Source organism: Mya arenaria, chromosome 9 (genome assembly GCF_026914265.1).
Source record: "Mya arenaria isolate MELC-2E11 chromosome 9, ASM2691426v1".
NCBI classification, from domain to species: Eukaryota; Metazoa; Mollusca; class Bivalvia; order Myida; family Myidae; genus Mya; species Mya arenaria.
Window position 1 is genome coordinate 28,235,600 of NC_069130.1, and position 26,270 is coordinate 28,261,869.

Consider the following 26,270-nt stretch of genomic DNA (forward strand, 5'->3'; position numbering starts at 1 on the left):
GTTGTTCCTTAGCCGTATTCGCCAATTTATAGTGATAGCATGTGAGCCAGTCAACTGTTATGGCAACGCCGTTGGCAATGGCGGGATTGACGATAGCAGTCATTCTTTGTTTGAAATAATTAATTAAAATATGCAGGAGTTGTTACAATAACAATAGCAAAAAACATTGGCAAATTTAACAGCCGACACAAACAATAACTGTCACGTGATTGTTGTTTTTCCCCGCCAATTTAGGTCATGAAAATATTGTTGTTTATAGATAAAAAATAAAAGTGTCAGCGGCTGCCATCGAATAAGTAAACACAAATATCTGTACATTATATGTGAGAAAAACATTTTATAACATTTTATGGTTAAATATCAAATAACAGTGCACTTAATGTGAGTGGTGAAATTGAAAGTAAAATTTCTAAGTTGACACCGGTGACCTAGTTTCACAAGTTCGGTCGGTTGGGTTTATGGATTTTAAATCACAACATGGTTTTGAAATACTTGTCATTGAGTCAATGTAAAGCTTGTGTTTATTCTAGATTACATGTTTATTCATGTTTGGGTTAATAGTAGAGTAAAAACAAAGAAAGAGTTGAACACATGTGGCAATGACATTTACTAATGCCAGGAGTTGTGTGCAAAACATTTAGATAAAAAACAACACGGAAAAATATTTTGAATAAGTCGTTTTTAATTTGTAATGAACTTGATATTTCACTATAAATGAGATTTGTTGTTGTAACCAAGGAATACTCTTTAAAATGAAAAATAAACACTCATGAAGTATAGATACCCTGTGAACGCATGATACACAAAATGGCGGAGTTGGGAGAAGATGAAAATATCCGATACATAATTATGGATTTGTCTGTTACTATCATTGGTACATAAAGTTAAGTCACATGCTTGATTTATTATTTTGCTATGTGATTTTTATGTACTGATGTGGTAATTTGCTGCAAGATTTGAATTTGAAATGGATTTGGTGAACATCCCATGGTAAGTACAAATGTATCCCGGTCCGAAAATATCCGGACTTCTAGGTCTAGTTTGGTTTTTAGTTTTTCAGGAATTATTATCATGTTTCACAATATTAAAGCTCAAATGTCTTCATAAAATGTTACTTCCTTATTTACAAAATTGGAAATTATTTCACTTTATTGACATTTTCCAATATTGAAATAACTGAAACAATGTTTAAAAAATGTAATGTATTGTCATAATACAGTGCAATTTTTGTGTATTTTAATGCGTAAAATTCGCCTTCCCTTTTTTCAATCTAATATCGGTCAGCTTTTAAGTGTTCTGCATTCACTTTTGCTTTAGCATTTCCTTAAAGCTAAACAAATGTCTTGCTGAGTAATATTCAATGTATCTTTAATAAAAAGTGTAGTTTATACATGTAAACATGTTTTATATTCAATTTCATTGATGTTTTATATGCACAGTATGTAAGATTTAAACTGTGTGTTTAATTGGATATTTGAAACTTTGAGTGTATTAAAACATGCATTAATAGCAGTTTCAAAAATTAAAATGTCAAGTAAATGATATAAATTTTCAATGTTTTTATGTTGTTCTCTGATTTTCACCCTTTAAGAGTATGTTTTGTGACTTTTTTCCTTCTTTTTTTCGACCACCCGGTGGACATTTTTTCCAAAAATTCTTGTAAACCAAAAAGTAAAAAGGAGTGACCTTAAGTGTGACCTGGATCTTTGACCTACACTCATATGTTTTACACCCAACCTGCCATCTTCTCGTGGTGTCTGAATATATTTTATAATCATGAATGCATAGCCCGGTTACCGCCCGACCAAGCCATAAAACAAGGGATCTTGACCCATAACTCGTGAGTTTCATCTTGACCTTTGACAAATATAGAGAAGAATCTTGTATACACATTTTCTACATATGGAGAGTATTTGTATTATACAGGCAGTATGTCACATGCAGTAAAAATGCTAAATGATCAAGCTCTAAAGGCCTACCATAGTCTCTTGTCATTGTTTGACAAAGTTCATCTCGATGTTAAAACCAAATTGTCTTTGTTTGACGCTATGGTTGTTCCAATTTTACTGTACGGTTCAGAGGTATGGGGGGTATATAACTTTAAGGAAGTTGACAAGCTACACATTAGATTTCTTAAGTATATTTTAGGTGTAAAGCAACAAACCCCTAACGCTGCTGTATATGGTGAGCTTGGCAGATTTCCTTTATCCATTTTATGCAAGGAACGATCTGTTAAATTTTGGTTAAAAGTAAAGAAAAATGTTAATTCACCAATACATATGGTATATAATGATTTGAATGCTAATATAAATAATTCTTCTTGGGCAAAGAGAATAAATTCCATTATTGATCATCTTGGTTTTATGGATATAAGACTAAACTTCGATGTAAACATCAATTATCTTCCTTTACTTAAATGTAGAATTCGTGATCAGTTTATTCAAGAATGGAATGCTTCTATAAATAGTATGCCAAAACTTTCACTGTGTTGTAAACTTAAAGAAAAAATATCTTTTGAAAATTATCTTGTACAAATTAAAAATGATAGGCTAAGAAAATATATGACGTGTTTTAGATTATCAGCACATAATCTTGAAATTGAAACTGGTAGATATATTGGTACTACCAGAGCTGACAGAAAATGTAAATGTTGTTCTTCAAATATGATAGAAGACGAGTATCATTTTATGTTATGTTGTACACTATACAATAGATTGAGACAAACTTACTTAGGCAACACCTCCTGGCCTTCTGTAAATATGTTAAAATCTGTTTTACTAAACAAATCAACTAGTAAGTTACTTAATACTGTAAGATTTATCAAATTTGCAATGGAATTAAGAAAATCTACCCTGGAACCTTAACTGTTTCTAAAATTTACTGAAATAATTAAGTATAAATCAAGTATTATTATGTTTTTTTTTTTTTTTTTTTTTTTTTTTTTTTTTGCTTTGTTTTTTTTTTTTTTTTGTATTATGTTCTGTACTGTACTACTGAATTTTTGTGTGTTTCTATTTGTGTATATTATCACCATGACTATGTGTTTAATGGCCATAGGCATTTGTTTGCCGATCTTTGCCAATAAACTTTGAACTTTGTATTTAGTTGTTTTAATTAACAGCATGCATCACCATGTAACACACGCCACAAAAAAGGGATTTTGAACCATTAATCTCGAGTTTGACATTGCGTGAGTTCTTCGGGATGTGAGTTCTACGGACAATGCGTTCTGGGGGCAATTAGTTCTGAGGGAATTGAGTTCTGGGGGCAATGACTTCTGGAAGCAATGTGTTCTGGGGGCTGTGAGTTCTGGAGACTGTGAGTTCTGGGGCCATTCGTTCTGGGAGCCGTGAGTTCTGGGGGCTGTGTGTTCTGGAGGGCAATGACTTCTGGAAGCAATGTATTCTTAGGGGGCAATGAGTACTTTGGGCAATTAGTTCTGGGGCAACGAGTTTGGGGGTAATGAGCTCTGGGAGCAATGCGTTCTGGAGGCGTGAGTTCTTCGAGATGTGAGTTCTGCGGACAATGAATTCTGGGGACAATGATTTGTGGGGACCTTGAGTTCTGGGTGTTCAGGGAGATGTGAATTATTGATGGGGGGGGGGGGGCAATGAGTACTGGGGGGGGGTAATAAATTTTGGGGGCTGTGAATTATGGGGATCGTTAGTTCTAGAAGCCGTGAGTTTTGGGGATTTTGAGTTCTGGAGGCTGTTTGTTATGTGGGCTTTGATTTCTGCGGGTTGTGATTTGTTGGTCAATGATTTCTGGGAGCTGTGAATTCTTAGAGCAATAACGTAGTAGTACTTTAAGCCAACATTCACTTTAAAATTGTATTTTTTTTGTATGTTTAATTTGCAGAAAAATATAAATAATTGTACATAAATAATCCAAAAATTAGGAAATTATTTAAGTTACAAACTCATATGATAAATGTCGTTCTTCGGTAGAGTGTATTCAAAAACATATTGTCAAAAAGATTTCACTCTGCTGTAAATGGCCACAAAGGCGTTTAATGAATACGGTCTTGTGTTTGTGTTCCTTATAGAGTCGTTACTTTGCATCTGATTTAAAAACAAAATTGAGTCTTTTAAATTTTTCTTTCAATTCTCTTTTCCGTTCGTACGTTTCAAGAGTAAATACATTTGAATCTTGCACATACCGTCTTATTTTTTTCACATCACTGACAGGTTTCAAATAACAACTATGTAACAAACATTTCACGGTGTGTGTTATTTTCTCCATCAGCTTCACCAGCTTCCTCAACGCCTCCGCTGTCATTGTCACATCGACCAGTTTAATACGGGTGATGGAATCTGGAGGGAGGAAATGGAGCTCACGGAGATCTGCCCCGTGTATATAAATGTATTGTAACTGAGCCAGCCTTGGTAGTGTTTTGCAGAGTATCTTGGTATATCTTACACAAAAAAAAGAAAGGTATTGTAGCTTACTCACCCTATCGTAACAGTTTAACGAACGCATAATATTATATTCAACATTCCTTGACACACTGTTTAGTTCACACTTTGTTAGATTTGTTGTATCCACATTTACACTTGTAGTAATGTTTCCCATTATTTCTAGATGATTCAGCCTGTGACACAGGGACAAGTCATACTGCCCAATACTGTAATTCAGTTCCACTGATGTGAGGGAGTCGGAGGAGGAGGTAAACACCTCTTGTAGCTCCTCCTCGCTGATTGCGCAATTGCCATCTGTGATGCATAGTGACTGAACACGGCATTTGTTTATTCGAATTAGCTGTTTAAAAATGCTATCTTTATCCGTGTCACGGAGAATCAAGAAGTTCGTGAGAGTTAAAGGGATGTCACCGTGGTTGTTGTTTTGGGCTTCACGGTACCCGGATAAAATCATACTCTGTAGTGACACAATGGTGCTGTCATCAGGGCGGGAAATCTCGTACTCGTAACGATTCATCCATGAGATTTTGAGAGAGGTCTTGGAAATTCTTTCTCCAATCCAAGAAGACATTTGAATTGCCAGATCTGGTTTAATTCCACATATGAAAATAAACACTTGTGAAATATCCAATACATTTCCTCCAGCGTCACCAATGTATCGACTTTTCACTGTTTTTTCGTATTCGTCTTCGTTTAAGAAAAGATGCACTGCGGCAAGGAATTCTTGGAACGTTTTGTGGATGAAAGAGAAATGTGAAGACTTTCGGCCATATGAATTTGATTTTCTTTCAGTTAGAATTCCTGATTTCAAAGACACAATTTTATCATCCTCGAGCATTTCTTTCTTGACTGTAGTTTCTTCGAAGACAACCGCGGATTTGTCTTCTCGCGAGAACAGAGTAAAGAACGCTAAACGACACAGCTTGATAAAAACTGGGTGTTTGTTCATGACGTTTTCTTTGTTTGAAAAACAATCGGGCATTTTGTTTTCGTCTAATTGAATCAAAGTGACCGAGAGGCCGCAACAACGTCCGAACAGCATATCAATCATGGCCGCATATATATCACAGAGCGAACCACTGAATGTCAGACCGTCAAACCACATGCAAACAAGCTGCATTGAGATGATTGGAACGTACAGAAGATGATATATGTGTAGCTGGGACACGTACGTAAAGAAATCTTCAGAACGCTTGGTTCCGGTTTCGCCGTTCATGACAGACAAAACACTCTTGACAAGCTCATGGTAGTCTCTGACTCCGTTGATATCTAGGTATTTATGAATTTTTGAATCCTTAACGCGATGCTGAGATAATCGCCATGGCCGTGTTGTGATTAAAACATTCGCTTTTATTGCGGAGTTTCGAAACGGTAGAATGCCTTTCTCGTCACTACGACAACGACATCGGCTGTCCTTTGGATGGTTCCATTCATCTAGACCGTCTTCGATGATGATGCAGTTGTTGCTTTCGAGCACCTTCTGTGCTATTGCGTAGCCAGTGTCAACATCGTTTGGTTGGTATATCTGAGCTATAACCTGATCCTTAATGATTTCGTTAAGATCACAGAACTCACAAGCATCTCTCAATTTAATGTGAAATATAAACTCAACATTTTCAAAATAGTCTGTATCGATAAAGGAAGTGGTGTCGCGCATGGTTTCTTTCGTGTCCATTCGAACATGACGCCTGCTCCATTCTAGGGCACAGTTGGCTGAGAATGTTGATTTCCCCCTGCCCGGCTCTCCTACGAGGAATATGTTGTTTTTCTTGAACTCTGTACCGAACACATCTTCGTATCTGGTAACTATTTTACCAGCAATCTCAGGCGTTCTATGGTTCTTTTCCACGATTTGTGGCGTCACGTAAAACATGCTGAGATTGGCGTCCCTGTCTGGAAGAATAGGAGATATCGGCATGTCTGCAAGGTTGTCTCGGTAGTGGCTCGCCAAACGTAGTCGAAGATCTATGGATAATGATAATCAATTATAATCGTATTTATATATTATTTCATTAATTGCAACAACTAGCATTCAGTCAGTATTCATTTCATAGATCTATAACATAAACAATTTGTTAGGTAGCATGATTTTCTTTTGTTTTACATATAACTTCACACAAGTGTGTGAACGATTCATTTTGTTCCATGATTCCGACTATTTGTTATATTAACCAGAAATGAATTACGATGGAGTTTAACGTTGACCAGTTATAAGCTTTAGTTGTAAGTACCATGACACAGTGTGCCTGACAAGCTCAAAACTCATTGGCGAGAGGACAATGAACCACAATTCCCATACTTTGATGATATCGTTACTTAAAAATTGGTCAAATTTACTGATTAACTGATAACCTGACACTTAAAAATTTATAAAAATACACACAGATATACGAAGGCTTGAAATATGCTCGTGAATATTGTAAACAACTACAAATTGCATCCGTCTTAGGCCAAGGCCAACTAAAACAAGGTTAATCCTTCAGCGACCTACCCTCTTTCAGAATTGATTCTGTCTCCTCTGAACTCGGAATGAAATCATCTTTCTGGACCTGAAAGAACGGTATGTATAATGAATATTTATATATAAGTATATATATAAGCAGTTACTGTATGAAACTAGTAGTGACCAAATGAAAATGGCGCATTTAAAAAAATCGCCTGTTTATATCATAGGCTTAAATATAGGTCATGGATGTTGATTTTTAAATAGGTAGTATTTACTTAATATACACATTAAGTAACATTATTGTTTATTTTCGATCTTCTTAACCATAAAGTTGGCATGACTGCCGCAGCCTGGTGCCGACTTTATGGTTCAGAACCCTAAAAATAAACAATATCTCTCAGTGTTTAGCGCAAAATGCATGAACTAGTTGTTTTCGTCTGAGGCTGTCTAGACAAAAAATCATCGTATTGGTGAAGACATGAGAGTAAGCACTGAGTTAATATGAAAGGCTTTTTTCATTCCTTGGCATGGACATCTTGTTTGTAAATAATAAGACAAAATAAGCTGGACAGTTGCTTTTGGAAACAAAACAGTTCTCTCCCCCAATGCTTGTTTCGTTCTATTCCACGACATTGCACGCTAGGGTATATATGGAGGGTAAAGGCCATATGGAGCCGATATGAAATCTATGACTCAAACTGCTGGCTCAAAACCTTGATCTAGAGCTGGTACGCCTGGAGTGTTAGTTCTGCATGTTCTTCATTTATTCATTCAATTGGACATGAAATATATTACTCAAACAGTTGATGTTAAACTGTGACCTTGACCTTTGACCATTTGAAGCCGATGTGAAATCTATGGCTCGAACAGTTTAACTAAGTACATGTATGTGACCTAAATCCTTGACCTTGAACAGGCGCATTTGGAGTGTGGGTCCTGCAAATTGTATAAATGGATTAACAGTTGACCCAAGTTTCCTGAACAAGTTTCCGGACATTAATCTTCTACACGAACAGTTGGTCTAAACCTGTGACCTTACTGTGACCTTGACTTTGAATCGGCTGACCTGTAATGTAAGTTCTGCACTTTAGCTCGATGTAGTGAACATTTGACCTAAGTTCCATGAACAGAGGTTTAGAAGATACGTAGCCAATCTGGAATCTATGGCTCTAACATTTGACCTTGAAATGTGACCTTGAGATAACGCACTTTTTGAGTGTTGGTTCTGCATGTTGTGAAAATGGGGTTAAACCATTTTATTTTTTTTCAAAATCCTTCAGGGGATTTAGGCGAAACAAAGCGGACATTAAAGTGTGACAAAAGGACGGATATCCACTCTAACATTATGTCTCTCCCTGCGTGGCATTTGGGGAGACATGATGAGTACATTCAACAGGCTTCTTTGAGAGCTTTCACGAAAATCATGTTCACTAAGAATGAAAAAAGGTCGTCAAGAAATACATTTTTATCCCACTTTATACAAATTTGCACAATTATACCCAAACCTTTGATATCAAATATATCACCGTATAACCTATTCCCTCATGGGAATTATTGTGCAAAAGGGGCGTTAAACGTATGATATGAAAACCAAGCATTTTTTATCAACTACCTTGGTTATGTTGAATTTTTGTGCTAACGGACTGCCATACATTTTTATATTCAAAAGCTTACATTATCAAGCTCCTCAATGGCTTTTTTTGCCTCGTCTCTGTTCGCAAGTTCTTTTGAATCCCGGAGAAGCATCCTTAGTTTATCCAGTAACACCTTCAATTGAGCGTTGGTTACCTTCAGACTTGCGGAGTGTCGCATATCATCATTTACAATGTCTAGGATCTGTAACAAAGTCAGGAAATGAACAATATATTCAGATGCAGATCGGCATGGTTGAGAAATGATCCGAATTGTATTATTTTAGGGAATTTTTAGGGAATATTTTTGACGTTCAGTTTTGGTGAAAGCAAACTTTCGTTTCTCATTTAATTGTTGTCAAAAGTTAAGTGGCTAAAATGTACCAATATACATATATATATATATATATATATATATATATATATATATATATATATATATATATATATATATATATATATATATATATATCACATTAACAGGTCTAAATTTTATTCATAGGTTTGCAAAATACATTGGACTTTTAATATTTTGACTTCAGTTATATAAGGCCTAAAAAAATGTCTGTTTCCTGTAACATGCTGAAAAAAAGATGGGTCGGTAGGTAGGGATTTTTTTTTAAATGTCAGAATGATCCAATATTCATGTTTATTTCAGGTGAATTATTTTAAAAAGAATTCAGTGTGATATTTAGATTCAATCTTTCTGCCACTAATAAGCTAAAACTGCTACCTTGACAGCCATTGTACATGTATTTCAGTTGTAGAATGCATCCTTTTGAAGGGCAAGCCATGGGTTCGACTCCCAGCGGTGGCAACATTATGTGCAATTTTGAGCATTGTCAGTATGTTCACCAGGGAAGCAGTTGATCTTTTCACTTTGCAAATATAACCCAGTGAAAGAGTGAATCAAATAACATTTCGACAATTTATTTTTGGCAAATGTTTTAAACAAAACTTTTAAAATACATACATTTTGTAATAATAAAACATGATATTATTGCACAAACTATTTTAGAATAGACTGTGTAATAATATCAAGTTGTATTACAATTAAATGTACATGACAACTATTATAAAATAAAATGCTGTTACAACAAGAACTGGCAAGAATCTCCACAAAACATATATACTCGTAGATCAATACTTAGAATGATAAATGGAATATGTTTAAATAGACCAGAATCAGTATAAAAAAAGCTTCGACTGACTAATAAATAATTAATACCATTTTCTTTTTTAAACAGTAAAATAGCAAAACTAGTACACGTACAGTACCTTAAACAATTTCCACAACTATTTTTTTTAACAATTTCCAGTGTTTTAAAAAGATCTGCTGTATTAGATCCACTGTTCATTCTGTAAAAATCTCAAGCACGATGAAAAATAATCAATATAACATATAATAGAAGACCTTGTGTTTTTTTTCTTTTCTGGACTTGACTGGACTACGGTGGTTAAAAAATTCCCAGAGTCAAAATAACGAATCTGACTAACATACCATTTAGTTAATGCATCTTCGTTATGTAACCCGGGGCATCCTTGTCAAATTCCAATATGCACCAGCGATTGTTTAGTTGCAACGACATCTTTCTTACTTTAACTTTCAGTTTCACTTTCAGGTTTATCTTTTTTTCCGGAAGTAAACAAAAACATTCAACGTTCCTATTGCCAGTATTGCAACATCGTATTTTTCATAAATGTCATAACCATAACTGTTATACATTTCTGTTTTGTTACAGAACTTAACTATAACACTGACAACGATCTACGCAGTTCTCCTTTCACTTTCATTAAAATTGACAGGAAGTTAGTGTGCACCTGTTTCCCGCGCTTTTTAGACCATGTGGTACGAAAAATGTTTATTTTTCTGTTAACTCATTTAAAACATTTTTAATTAATTGGAAATATAATACTAGAAGCGCCACAATGCGACGAAACCAGGTTTTTGTTATGGGCAATCAGAAATTATAGCCAATTAATTTGTTGTATGAGCAAGTTCAATCTGCAGCTTCATATAAGCTATATTCACACTAAGATTCATCACTATCCATCAATTCTAACTAAGTTGTTGGGCAGAAAAACATTTTTATATTTTTAGGAACAGTGACCTTGACCCCACCTCCCAAGCTAGCTCTTCACATAAGCTACCTTCGCTCTAAATTTCATCAATATCTATCAATGCTAACTAAAGTTATTGGGCAGAAACCATTTTTCTATTTTTAGTAACAGTGACCTTGACCCCACCCCCCTCAAAAGAAATTCCAAGCTTGCTCTTCACATAAGCTACTAGTACCTACACACAAAATTTCGTCAATATCTATCAATCCTAACTAAAGTTATTGGGCAGAAACCATTTTTCTATTTTTAGTAACAGTGACCTTGACCTTAGCTCCCCCCCTTAAAAGCAATCCCAAGCTAGCTCTTCACATAAGCTACCTTCGCTCTAAATTTCATCAATATCTATCAATGCTAACTAAAGTTATTGGGCAGAAACCATTTTTCTATTTTTAGTAACAGTGACCTTGACCCCACCCCCCTCAAAAGAAATTCCAAGCTTGCTCTTCACATAAGCTACTAGTACCTACACACAAAATTTCGTCAATATCTATCAATCCTAACTAAAGTTATTGGGCAGAAACCATTTTTAAATTTTTAGTAACAGTGACCTTGACCTTAGCCCCACCCCCCTCAAAAGCAATCCCAAGCTAGCTCTTTACATAAGCTACCCACACACCAAGTTTAATCAATATCTATCAATGCTATCAAAAGTTATTTGACAAAAAATATTTCTATTTCAAGTAACAGTGACATTGACCGTAGCCCCTCCCCACTCAAAAGCAATCCCAAGCTAGCTCTTCACATAAGCAACTTACACACCAAGTTTCATCAATATCGGTCAATGCTAACTAAAGTTATTGGGCAGAAACCATTTTCTATTTTTAGTAACAGTGACCTTGACCTTAGCCCCTCCCCACTCAAAAGCAATTCCAAGCTAGCTCTTCACATAAGCTACCTACACACTAAGTTTCATTAATATATATCAATGTTAACTTATGTTATTGGGCAGAAACCATTTTTCTATTTTTAGTAACAGTCGACCTTGACCTTAGCCCCACCACCCTCAAAAGCAATCCCAAGCTAGCTCTTCAAATAAGCTACCTACACACCAAGTTTCATCAATATCTGTCAATGCTAACTAAAGTTATTGGGCAGAAACCATTTATCTATTTTAAGTAACAGTGACCTTGACCGTTTTTCTATTTTAAGTAATAGTGACCTTGACCTTAGCCCCTCCCCACTCAAAAGCAATCCCAAGCTAGCTCTTCACATAAGCAACTTACACAACAAGTTTCGTCAATATCTATCAATGCTAACTAAAGTTATTGGGCAGAAACCATTTTTCTATTTTTAGTAACAGTGACCTTGACCTTAGCCCCACCCCACTCAAAAGCAATTCCAAGCTAGCTCTTCACATAATCTACCTACACACTAAGTTTCATTAATATATATCAATGTTAACTTATGTTATTGGGCAGAAACCATTTTTCTATTTTTAGTAACAGTCGACCTTGACCTTAGCCCCACCACCCTCAAAAGCAATCCCAAGCTAGCTCTTCAAATAAGCTACCTACACACCAAGTTTCATCAATATCTGTCAATGCTAACTAAAGTTATTGGGCAGAAACCATTTATCTATTTTAAGTAACAGTGACCTTGACCGTTTTTCTATTTTAAGTAATAGTGACCTTGACCTTAGCCCCTCCCCACTCAAAAGCAATCCCAAGCTAGCTCTTCACATAAGCAACTTACACACCAAGTTTCGTCAATATCTATCAATGCTAACTAAAGTTATTGGGCAGAAACCATTTTTCTATTTTTAGTAACAGTGACCTTGACCTTAGCCCCACCACCCTCAAAAGCAATCCCAAGCTAGCTCTTCCCATAAGCTACCTACACACCAAGTTTCATCAATATCTATCAATGCTAACTAAAATTATTGAACAGAAACCAATGTTTGACGCCCTCATTCTAATAAACCGGTTTTCGTTAAAAACCTGGTTAAAAACTTGTTACTTAAAATAAATGAACAAAATATATCTTAGCATTGTTGTTTTTCAAAACCATCGCACTTGGCGAAAAGCGGAAGGTATCCGTTAATTTGCATAATGGGCGGAGTCAATATTACGTCATTGAGTTGGAGTGCTGCTAATTGACATGGTTACCGATCAGATTCCAGATCGATAATCACTTGCCACTTCGGGTGTTAATTGCTCTTGCGGGTTAAACAAACATTCAGATCATGCATTGGGGCTCCTTTTAGATGATACCGACTCTCACACCGAAATATCCCGGGTCAAAACTGACGCATTACTACAAATGTATGATGTGTCGATTTCGGGCACGATTCTGTGCGTCAAAATCCGGGAGCTCGAGTCTGCAGTTTAATGTCACAGCCATTAAGGTTTTTGCCATTGTTTCAACTTGTCAAACCGGAAACGTTTGTAACTATGCGACGATTCGGACACTACTAAATTATCGTTGTCATCACAGGCCAGAGATCGCTAAAATCTGACTTTTCGAATTTTGGGGCATAAAAAAATTGCGGTCGGCCGTAAAAATTACGGTCGGTCGGGTCACAGGAAACAGACATATTTTTTTTTAGGCCTAATTTAAGCTAAAACTTTCCAAATATCAAAATTCAAAATGAAATATGAAGTTAAGGGAATCCCCGAAAACTAAAGTTTGTGAAACACAATATTACATGTGCTTTTATCTGCCATGTAAAATGAAAGGTACAAACCGCAGTCTCGCATGAATTAAAAAGGTCGAAGGTAAGTACAGTTCTTAAAACCGCCTGACACCATGGCTGACTAGAGTCTGACACCACGGCTGAGGCTACATGCTCAAAAAATATTAGGTCGGTAGGTAGGTTTTTGTTGTTGTTGTTGTTGTTTTCATTGGTTTTAGTGACATTTCATTGAATCCCCATGCACAATGAGTGCAGGGGTATACATTTACTGCAATCAGGCATGTTTATTTCGTAGCCATTCCGGTCTAATCAAGGGGCATTTTGTTGTCAGGAAAAAAGAACTAATGCACCAGTTGGTGCTGAAAAAATATCTAGTTGTGAAATTAAGCAAATGGCATATTTTCGGATACCGGATTTTTTTTGGCAAGTGATTGTTTTTGCAATATTTTTTTTTTAAGTCAGTGGCAAATAAATTGAGTCGGTCGGGTAACCAGAAACAAACCTATTTTTTGTTTAGGCCTGACTCGAAGAGAGTCTCATACCAAGGACAAAAAACTTACTTAAGCAGAATTGTTTATAAAAACAAATTTATGAAAATAGACAAGATAATACACTGGCAATAAGTTTGATTTTGAGAAAAGCCTTAATAAGTAGAATGTATTTTTACGTGAAACCGTTCAATGAAATTTAAGTATCGATACATTTAAGATGCTACGTACTTAGATGTTTTAACCATTTATCCATTTGGAAATTTATTTTGGATGTTTCCTAGCAACTGAAATATTTACCATGAACATTTCATACTCAATGATCTGTAATACTTTGGTGGTTGGACTCTTGTCGAGAGTTGTGTTATTTGACGATTTTTGACTATTTTTTAAAAATCATTTATTGATCGAATGCTCAATGCTTATTATCATGCTAACTATTATGTCACCGTATTCATACATTCAAGAGAACTTATTTTTATTTATCTATTTTTTAATTTTACGGGAAAGGCGAGGCTCATTTTGTAAATGCTTATTAATCTAATGTCGGGAAAAATATAAACACCAAAATGCTTCATTTTAGACTATAAAAGCCAAAATATTTTATGGGCTGGACCCTAACCATACCAATATTTAGACCACATATATCTATTTGTTCAAGGAGAGGGGGTGCATTTTCAACATTGTGCCTCCAAGTTGCGCCCACTCTGAGCCGCCCACATGTCATACAGTCCATATATGATTTCTTGATGCATGGTTTAAACGTACCCGCTTCCTACGATATAGACTGCAAGAACGTTTAAATATATAATAATTAAGCTGAAACATCTAAGGCCTGTTTCTTAAAAAGAAACTTGCATTTTGTAAGCTCTAAAAGTATTATCTACACTATGAGAATATTTCTGCTTCTACAGGCAACATGGCATAGTGCAGTGTCATCTTGCCAACCAGCTATGTAGTATGTTGACCTTATATTATGAAAGGATGTCCAGTTAGTGCAGTAAACCTGCTTCTTTTCTAATCCTGGGCGCATGTGAATTTGATAAATAGTAACCAAGGTGGACGAATGCGATTTCTCCCATTTTAATACTCCAGTTTTTTTTTAAAAAAGGTATGAGTATTGTGCCAACAAGAGTGATATTTTGTAAAACCTTAATATAGAGCTGTCGTAGGACAGCGCGCTCAACTTTGAGCCCATTTGTCTTAAAATGAATACAATAAGGATGTAATATGTGCCTTCCAAAAGCAATTATAACAAAAATTGCAACGAAACCAGTTTTTTAATGATTGACAGAAGAACTTCAGGCTGAGTCTGTTTTTCTATTTTTAGCAACAGTGACCTTGACCCTAGGGACCCCAAATGCAATCCATTGAAAGGTATCCATAAACTCTTCCGTTATACCAAGTCGGGTCAGGATATGTCAACCCTAACTTTAGTTATTCAGTTTCAACCATTTTTCTTTTTTTAGTAACAGTGACCTTGACCTTGAATCTAGGGAGCCCAAATGCAATCCCGTGAAAGGTATCAATAAACTCTTCCTTTATACCTGGTTTGGTCAAAATACGTGGACCTTGACTAAAGTTATTCAGTTTCAACTATTTTTCTATTTTTAGTAACCGTGACCTTGACCTTGACCCTAGGGACCCCAAATACATTCCCATGAAAGTATCCATAAACTCTTCCTATTGGCCAAGTTTGGTCAAGATATGGCAACCATAACTAAAGTTATCCAGTTTCAACCGTTTTTCTATTTTTAGTAACAGTGACCTTGACCTTGACCCTAGGGACCCCAAACACAATCCAATGAAAGTATCCATAAACTCTTCCTGTAGACCAAGTTTGGTCAAAATATGGCAACCCTAACTAAAGATATTCAGTTTCAACCGTTTTTCTACTTTTAGTAACAGTGACCTTGACCCTAGGGACCCCAAACGCAATTCCATGAAAGGTCTCCATAAACTATTCATATAGACCAAATTTAGTCAAGATATGTCATCCCTAACTAATGTTGTCCAGTTTAAACTGTTTTTTTCTATTTTTAGTAACAGTGACCTTGACCTTGACCCTAGGGACCCCAAACACAATCCCATGAAAGGTCTCCATTACCTCTTCATATAGACCAAATTTAGTCAAGATATGTCATCCCTTACTAAAGTTATTCAGTTTCAACTGTTTTTCTATTTTTAGTAACAGTGACCTTGACCCCAAACGCAATCTTATGAAAGGTACCCATAAACTCTTTCTATAGACCAAGTTTGGTCAAGATATGTCAACCTTACTTAAGTTATTCAGTTTCATAGGTGAGTTTGACGCCGCCCGGCCACCCACCTGCCCGCCCGAACAACGACGTTCGTCATTCTAATAACCAGGTTCCACTATGTGTAAACCTGGTTAATAAACAAGAGGGCCATGATGTAAAAGAGTTTAAACTTTGTTATCAATATAGCTTGATATTTGTTCTCAAAAAATATTGAACAAGAGCTGTCACAGTATGTGACGAATGCCCCTGAATGTGACATTGACCTATGAACAAGTACATGAAAAGTTGATATTTCCTTTACGTGTCAAATACATATGGCAAGTTATTTTAAATTGCCTCTGAACATAGAAAAAATACCAACCATACTTGACAGCCTACACTCTTATGTCCTCATATTCAGCATTCCATTGTGAATAAACACTAAGAGTATATTTCACCTTAGAGGTAGGGACATGGGTCTTCACACGACATGTCAGTTATCGATTATAACCAATTGTTGAAATTTTCCTTTAGGTTTCCATGGCAACCAGAGTTCTCCATGGAATTAATTTCTTTGAACAATTTTGAAAAAGCACCAACCAAGGATCATTCCTATGAAGATTCATCAAAATTGTCCAAGTGGTTAAAAAAAGATGATTATAACCAATTGTTGACGCCGAACGCCGGACGACAGACGCTGGACATAGACCGATCACAATAGCTCACCTTGAGCACTTTGTGCTCAGGTGAGCTAAAAATACAACTAAAGAAATGCCGCAATGCTATGAAACCAGGTTCAATGATCAACAAAATAAATTCAGCTTCCCCTGTGAGATTCTTATTGACCTTCACCCTGGAGGGGGCCCCAGATGCAACCCCATGTTAAGCCTTTATTAACTCTGCCTACATACAAAATTTGGTCACAATATGTCAACCTAAAGTTAAAACGTAATTCAGTATCAATTCAAACAGTAATTTATTTTAGTAACAGTGACATTGACCCTAGGGGCCCTAACCACAATCCCATGAAAGGTGTCCATAAACACTTCCTACAGACCAAGTTTGGTCGCATTAAGTCAACCCAAACTAAAGATATTCAGTACCAACCATTTCTTGTTTCAGTTACAGTGATCTTGAGCCTAGGAGCCTCAAATGCAATCCCATTAAAGGTCTCCATAAACTGTTCCCATATTCCAAGTTTGGTTACCATTTGTCAAACCTAACTAAAATTATTTGAGACTATAGTTTGACACCCCACTCATGCCAAACTGCCCAAACAACGGCCTACATCATTTTAACAACCAAGTTTTACTTTGGTTAAAATTAAACAAATGTGCCTGTCAAAAGCAATAAAAAGAAATAAAATAGTCAATTAAGGGCCATAATTTGTACTTAGGGCAGATATAGAGTTATGTAACATAATTGTGTGATGACCGTAAACAACTGTGTGAAGTATAAAGTCAATAAAATCCCAACATGCCATCAAACATTTACTGGACCTGACTCAGACGCCGGGGAAAGAAGTACAGCCTCCTTTTTCTTCAAATAGTCGAGCTAATATTAATGGTTTCAATAAAATTATGAATTAATGTATTCTTTTGACACATTGTTGGGTATATGGCCTGTTAAGCCTAATTGCAATTTAACAATCATATAACAACAAAATTATTATATTCAATGAGCTGTATTCTTACCTCTGTCAAAATGTTTGGCTTCTTTGATATGTCAAATGACAGTTTGCCCTCGAAATGCTTGCAATTGCTGAGCACACTGCATACGCCATTAAAGTCGCATTCTTCGATGGAAGACTTGTCCATGTAGCCACTACGAGGGAGAAAACACTTGCCAATCTCCCAAGAGCTTTCCCACCATTGGTCAGCATTCGTGTTAATCCACGATGGATTCGAATGTCGGTGTTGTTGAATTATTTCCTGACGAACATTGTGACATATATTATTTGGACACTGCTTTTTTTCTTTTTCTTTTAAGGTTTTAGTGGAACAATCTTTGCAATTTGACCCTTCAGGAAGACCTTTGGTAGATTCAGTGTAAATGACCTTGTGGACACACCTGAGTTCATCTTTAACGAATTCATGCATTCCCTTTTTGGTAATTTTAAGCGCGTACATTGCCTTGATCCAGTTTTGGACATCATGGTCTTTAATAAATTCACTGAACCATGCCATCTTGTTCTTAAGCATAGGGCAATTTCTATGCTTCTATCAGAAGACTGTTATTATTTGAACTTCATGATGAGATGGTCGTCGCACAATCGTGGTTAACATATGGTTGTAGAGGTCAAAACCTACATGTTAGTGTGCGTAACGGGATCGATACAACAAACCAGTGTGAAACGACCTGAAGCGAACATAACATAAATATGTTTGTCAATTGAACAATAGTTATGCAGTTTATGCAATACATTGATAAGTCATTCAAACATTGTTTTTCAAGATAAACGTGCCATATTTTAAGTTTTTAAAGGTGTATTTATCGCCGATTACTGTTTGCCATAGACCTGCCGTAAACATGCAGTACATCTGCTGTACACATGCCGTACACGTTTTAGATATTTTGTGTTGTAATTTTTCCTTAGTAGTAAGTGTTTTTTTTTCTAGTATTCTAACATTAGTACAATATATTTTCCTGACATCAATACAATGATTTATTGTGATAAGAACTTAGTTACAGAATTTTATAAGGTGCGTATTTCTTAATTACCCAATTAAAATCATAGAAAACGCAACTGTTTCAAAAATCGATGAGTAACAAAACGCTTAAGAAAAGGCAGCACACGCAATTAATTTTAAAGGGATGCGTATAAAATAAAAAAAATGAGAATTGGATTTTTTGTTCATATTTTTTGGTAAACTTGAATTTCCGTATTTTGCCGACCATTTTCCGAAAGCAAGCCGGCTGGAACAAATCAACAACCTGTTGGTTGGACTTAGATGATTTCAGTTGATCAACGAGTAAATACATGTACAATGCTTTTGTATACGATAATGACAGATGCAGGCGGAATATCACGTGTTCATATAAAAGTATCCCGTGAACATGTCAAGAAAAAGAGGTCGAAACAAGGTATTACCAACACTTTCAAAAGTATTAACACATGATTTAAACCCACCATCTTCATCGAAGGTAGTTTTTGACATATTAGAATTCTAGTTTATTTGGTAATGTTATGCATTTGGCGAGGATTTTACTAGTTAGTCCGCGCAGGTCAGGGATGTTACCTGGGATTGGCTGGACCGAAAATCAAAGATCCCCTATTTTCCAGACTTGGGGATGGCTACAATTGACTGGTGCATTAGCTTTACGCTATACAGCAACTTTAAGCCAAAGGCCAGAAGAGCTTATGCGATGGTAATGTGTACGTAATATGTGCGTCCGTGCGTCTGTGAGCAATTGCTTGTGAATACGATACAGTCTTCAGATATCCACCAGAGCTCGGTTCCTTTAGACCAAGCCAGATCTGCCCATGAATGCCTAGATTATGGGCCTTGAGTATAAAAAAGCTATTTTTAGTCTTAGTCTTTTTTTTAGCCAAGTCTACATGAGCGAAGTATATGTTACCAAGTTTACATGTAAAGTCGTCTATGATTAAAAAGAGACAACTTGCTTTTTTGTTGTGCAGTTGGTTTTGTGTATTAATTTCCCATGTTCATGTTGAAAGGCCAATGGCCATTTTTAACTCTAATGGCCAAAGTGTCTGTCGTTCACGCATCCATCTAAACACAATTGCTTGTGAATGTTTGTTCAAATAATGCCCTAGGGGTCATTACTGGCTACGCCCCAGATTCACAGGTTTGGTATACTTAAATTGGCAATGTTTGAAAATCTTTTTTTGTGTTTAAGCATCCATCTAAACACAATTGCTTGTGAATGTTTGTTCAAATTATGCCCCTGGGGTCATGACTGGCAATCCCCCGGGGTTCACAGGTTTGGTATACTTAAATTGGAAAGTTTGAAAATCTTTTTGTCTGAAACAGCTGTAACGGGTTCTACCAATTCACTATGACGGAAGTCTATAGTGTAGACTGTTGTGTACATGTAACTACATTTTCCCGTGCTAAAGAAGTCAGTACTTTTATTTGGATTATGATAAGTATGATTTACAATGTATACTTCTTTCAATTTCATTTAAAGTTTAAGTCATACTTTGTCATATGATTTTATATTCAGAGTTAACTGTCTGCTGTCTATTAATAACTGTATATGCAAATCTGGTTAGTTCCTTTTTGTTCGTAAATGATTCATTGGGAAGTGTGTTTATTATGAAATTAAATATGGAATAGTTTTCTTTAAGTAGCTTGTTTGGCATAAAGTATATCATTAAAATGTTTTATAATTAGCAACCTATAGGCTTGTTATAAAGTTGTTTAGCTTTGTCTTTTGGTTGATTTTATAACCAAATTAAACTATGCTACTTTTGTTAATATTCATATTTTATAAACCATACTTGGATTTGTTTTCTTTCTATTTAAACACTGACTGAATCAGATTCATTAAGTTATCTGTCCTCTGACTATGAAAGGGTATTTAAGTAAAAAATCAATTCATGTGTACACATGCATTATTCTTGAATGTAAATTACATTAATATTATGGTAAATTTATATTCTATCATGACTGCTAACATGTGTATTCATACTAGTGACATGTGTATTCATACTAGTGACAACTGCATAGTCTCAAATGGTAAATCGACATTCTATTATTATTACCAAGATGTTTATGCATGCTATTGCGTGTAAATAATAACCGTCTTATTCGTGCATGTAATTGAGCGAGTTCATTGTGTTGCTTCATTACTTCTGCATGCAGCATAATCAAACTTTCCTTCAACATGTAGATTCTAATGTTAAAATTGCACTTCTACCTTATATCAATTAGAAATACACAAATTCAATGTTCTGATTTTTGCAATATAAGCACTCATAACGCACAAAGCATTGCGCATTGTGTTATTCGAGATATGGAAGGGAACCAGTAATAAAAAAACAAAATTCTAGCGCAAATTGCTATAAACGGGAGGTCACTCTGTCAAGCATCTTCATAACTTCGGGATTTTCCGTGACGAGACGGTGCATGGATAAACATTAACCGATTCCTACAGCCCCAGATAATACGATGAACAACGACGATAACAAAACAACACATATTATATACACGTCGTATGAGGTAAATATCAATAAACATACATTGTACATTGAAAAATTACATTAAACAAGCCGCAACATTCCTACGTCTTAATCAGGAGTATATATATATTTGTCCAAATAGAAGTTTATATTTGTCGACCGCAAGCATGCAATTCGGATACGTCAATCCGGATACATTGGACTTGCAACTTGTGAGAAAGTTTTAATGTTTTACTTGCAACTTGTGCGAAAGTTTTAATGTTTTACAAATTGGGTTGTACACGTTAAATGACTCATCGCAAACTGGAACAATGACTATTTATCTCACAGTTTCTATATAAATTTAAAAATCTGAAGAAGCAAAATCGTTCTACAGTGTTCAAGGGAAATCAACATTGTCTGGTCAGTGCAAATCTTATAATCAATTTTAGTTTTGCACTAACCGATCGGTATAAAGTTCTGTTTAGACGTAAATTGTACTTTTATGGAGATATACCTAGTGTAGGACAATGATTTGAACCCACGTCTAACTTGCAAGACTGGCCCCCCTTACCTAATCTGAGCCTGCTCTGCCCCTAAACCATCTCTTTTTACGATTTTTGATATTTTATGTGGCTGGTGTAGGGTCAGAGGAATTTCTATAGTGAAAATGTGGGACTTTGCTCCCCCTCGCAGGAGAGGAACTTAAATCAATATATCTCTGTAACCTAGCTACAATAATGAGCGATCAGGGATACTTTTTTATTATTTTAACATTTCATGTGTATCCCTGTAACGCTACAACTCTCTACTATTTAACACTGGACGAAACAATATATAGTAATATTATGCATCGATGTTGATTAATAATGATATAATTGTTACAAATGTACCTAACAGTGATTTTAACTGGGTTGGATTTGTCGTTAGAGTCGTTATTTTCACATAAATATACTCTGGGTCACGAAATGGGCGTAGCAGTCCACCATTTTTATACATGTTGATTTTTATCGAATAAATTTGTACCCATCCGTCAATGATGGTTAACCCTGTGCGCAGTCACAGTTATCCTCCCTTTTCTATGTATTGTGCAGAGCAACGCAACAGTGTTCAAAAATGGTGATACCTAATCATCATCATCATCATCATCATCACGAACATCATCATCATCAACTTCTCCCAACTTGACCCATCAAACACGTTAGCGTTCAGCGCATTGAAATGGTTACATTTTAATAGTGTTATTTAACCGAGCCTATTAACGACCAAAATATTCGAAATCCTCTACCCCGTTTCATACATGTACACAACCTGTCAGATTTGTCCTAGATTTACAGATTAATGGATACAATCGATGCATGTAAGTGCATTATGGTATCTGAACATGTTTTTTTTTGGCATTATGACATAAATAAATGTGTGTTTGATAGTAGGCAATTATATTTTCGTAGAAATTTGAATTTATAACAAAGATAATTTAAAAATTGTGGCCGCGAGGATCCTCTGCGCAAGGCCCGTTTGCTACTTTTTGCTGGGATGGTGGACGTCACCAGTCTGCCATAGTCTAAAAATTGTCAAAAGACTGGTTGACGGCCATTTAGGTGGACTACTCTGTAACCATGCATTGGATTAATATTTCAATGTTTCAAATATATTATCAATATATTTATTAACCTATCTGAACTTTAACTTTTGTTTTTTAAACCATTAGGTCTTAGTTAGAGGCAATCCAATTCAGAGTTATCTGACAAATCAAATGCCTCATGTATAAATGTACTTATGCCATACATATTTGCTGTAACCTTTACCACAACATATCTGAGGTGTACAAAACATTTTTTTCTGTTCAGATAGGTTCAATAATATCTAGATAACAGATGCATAGTGTTAAAATGTTTATTAAATGATGTTTTACAAAGATATAGTGGTTTAAAGTTCCTCTCCTGCGAGGGGGAGGAGAGTCCCACATTTTCACTATAGAAATTCCTCTGACCCTACACCAGCAACATGAAATATCAAAAATCGTAAAAAGGGCTGGTTTAGGGGCAGAGAAGTCTTTGAAATTATGTAAATTCATGCCGTTACTAACTGAGCCACTGTTTACTCTGAGGTCCCCAGCTAGCTTAGTTAGCGGTAGAGAGCAGGATTTCTAGTGTCACGGGTTCAATCATCACCAGGTATATATGCATTACTGGAAAAATAATTAAATATCTAACCAAGAAATCACAAATGGAGGGGGCAAAATTTAGCTCAACTATTATTGGTAAATACCGCCAAGACACACAAGCTAGGACACAAAGACACTAACAGTAGTGGGTAATCTATTTCAAAGCTTTAAAATATGTACTGAAAGACATCAATTATAATGTTTTAGTCCGTCAAAATCTAAATAACATATTTTAATAGTGTTAAATAGTCCATGCATATTATGAGTGCCATGAGAGGTACTGTTTCATAAGAAACACTAACAGTTAATTGGTTGACGACAAACCTAAATAACCACTAGGATTTAGGGCCAGGGTAGGGTTAATAAGGGTTAATAAGATCAATTTCTACTTGATCCGGCAAGGTTAATAACATAGAAATAGACATTCTAAACCAGTAAAGACAAAGGGGAACATTTGGTTGAGACTTTGAGCCCTTTCTACATTTTTGTAATTATTACAAACAAAAACGATTTTAACCGGTAAAAATGATTTTATGTGATATTTTTTTTTTAGTTCTTAACTGCTTAATACCTAGTACAGTGCTTTGAAGTAGCTTTCCCTTAAAGTTGAGGTGTCTTTGCATGTCCTTGTGTGTCTTAGCGGTCCTGAGGTGGCTATTTCACAAAGATTATTTGCAATGGTTCTTTTGTAACCCTTTAATAAGTTGAGCGATGTAGAACCACTATGTCTCTTGTCTAAATTAAAGATGGGAAGAGCCTAACTTGAGCTAAAATGAGTTGGAATATTGAAAATCAGTAAAACATTAAGCATTTTACTGTTTTAATCTTTTGAAGTTTGATCATACGATTGACTTGAGCATGAACAAATTTTCATATTTACAGGCCTTATCTGTTTATCCAGATTTTTTCTTATTATCTATCGTAAAATATGTTGTTGTTTTTTAAATTTATGATAGACAATAAGAATTATTTATATTTTTCTTATTTGTCCTATAATTACATGAAAACACAAGTAGTAAGTTTCTTACAGTCAATCATGGTTTTTGCTTTACTGTAATTATGTATAATTTGTTTTCGTATTGTCTATCATAAAATATTTTTATTAAAATTTATGATAGACAGTAAGAAAAATATTTCATGATAGATAATAATGAAAATAATTCCTGATAGACAGTAAGAAAAAAATTCATGATAGACAATAATAAATATTTAATTTAAACATATGTATTAAAATTTATGATAGACAGAAAAATATTTCATGATAGACAATAATAAAAATAATTCATGATAGACCATAAGAAATATTTTTCATGATAGACAATAAGAAATATTAAAAAAAAGATTCTCATTGTCTATCATAAAATATGATAATATTTATGATAGACAGTTAGAAAGATATTTCATGATAGGCAATAATAAAAACAATTCTTGATAGACAGTAAGAAATATTTTTCATGATAGACAATAAGAAATATATATTTCATGATAGACAATAAGAATATTTTTTCTTATTTATCATTTACATAAAAAAATATTGTCTATCATAAAACATGGTTTTCTTAATTGTCTTTCCTAAACATATATATTTCATTTATTTTCTAATATAAAATGAATCTTTCATACTGGGATTAATTTTATCAAAAAAAAAATAGAAATGAACATTACTGTTCATTTAACTTTAACCATTGTTTATCTGCCATCATATGGCTTCAAGATAAGTTTAATGAATTTTATTATAATAATAAGGTAATAAGTGATACTGGTTATGAAAGTTTATCTTAAAAGCAGGGGAGAGTTCAGGAATAGACGTTAGAGAGGGCATACCTAAGGGGCGTACTCCGCTCCCCAAGAAAGGGCATACCTAAGGGGCGTACTCTGCTCCCCAAGAAAGGGCATACCTAAGGGGCGTACTCCGCTCCCCAAGAGAGGACATACCTAAGGGGCGTACCCCTCCCCCCAAGGGTCCGCTAGACGTAAGCAATTTGTGAAGACATCAGAAAGACATACAAGTGAACATAACACATCGGTGGCCTTCAAGTAGTGGTGATATTGACTTCATGGCATATCTTGCACATGTTCAAGGATTGCGTTCTGCTACAAGACTGGAGAAAATAACTTTTTTCTCAGTTTTATGGCATGTATGCTTTTCTTGTTTTCAACAAATATCACACGGATGATGGATACATTTTCACCAGTATTGGAAATTGTTGGAAGACGTGGAAACTGTTGTTTATATACGGATGAAGAAACATCAAGAGGACATAATTAAAGGAGGTTGCGCTGTTTGAATTTGTTGTTTTTATGAGTTCACATCGCCTGCACATGATGGCATTTGAAAGGTGTAGTTTATTAATTTCCACTCCTTTGAGATAGAATGCAAACTTTGAAGACTTTAGTGATGGGGCATGTGCCGGGTGTGCCATCCCCCCTCCCACGGAAGCGTTTGTGTTAACTGTTGGTCATTGCAATTGCTCATTGATCTGTGATAGACTGCAGACTGTGAGCAGAAATTATTGATTGGCAATTGAAGCCAATTCTATTTCTTTCTCACTTACACTTGTTTGATCAATGTACTTTTCTTTATATTATCAAAGAACATATTTGATGCAAAAAATAAAATATATCAATTGATTTTGTTAATATGTACCCTCAAATGTCCATAAAAGAAATGGTATATGATAGGGTTATTTTTGTATGACATACATAAAAATCAATTAAAATATTTCTTTGATAGACACTAACAACTTCGTATTAAAAGGTACATATTATTGAGATGCGGACAACAGTTTCATAAACGTGATACTTTTAAGCCTAAAATCTGTTTGCTCAATAGCCTATTTCGTCAAGCTAAATAATCTGTGATAGACAACAGTTTCAACGTATTTATAAACGTTGCATTAAAATAGTTCATGATAGACTCCTAAAAAAGTATGGAATATACTATAATATAGTAATATTGCCTTTCCTTTTATAACATAAAAGTAAAAAAAAATTATCACGAC

At 35.2% G+C, this 26,270-nt stretch overlaps 1 protein-coding gene across 1 annotated transcript; it reads right to left on the reverse strand.

Moving 5' to 3' along the window:
• Positions 1-662: 662 nt before the first annotated feature.
• On the reverse strand, positions 663-22,519 carry LOC128245909 (uncharacterized). Its single transcript, XM_052964128.1, has 5 exons — positions 21,995-22,519; positions 17,671-18,334; positions 8,539-8,700; positions 6,910-6,967; positions 663-6,383 (listed from the first exon to the last, which is right to left on the reverse strand). Exons 2-5 carry the CDS (start codon positions 18,175-18,177, stop codon positions 4,051-4,053), a joined length of 3,060 nt encoding a protein of 1,019 aa, XP_052820088.1. The 5' UTR covers positions 18,178-18,334; positions 21,995-22,519; the 3' UTR covers positions 663-4,050.
• Between the last annotated feature and the right edge of the window lie 3,751 nt (positions 22,520-26,270).

Bases quoted from the DNA above. Each gene is read 5' to 3' on its own strand.
- LOC128245909 (XM_052964128.1), bottom strand. From the start codon at position 18,177: ATGCTTAAGAACAAGATGGCATGGTTCAGTGAATTTATTAAAGACCAT. The intron at 8,701-17,670 runs GTAAGAATACAG...ACTTTGTTACAG, and splicing joins AGCCAAACATTTTGACAGAG to ATCCTAGACATTGTAAATGA. The intron at 6,384-6,909 runs GTAGGTCGCTGA...CATTATCCATAG, and splicing joins AGAATCAATTCTGAAAGAGG to ATCTTCGACTACGTTTGGCG.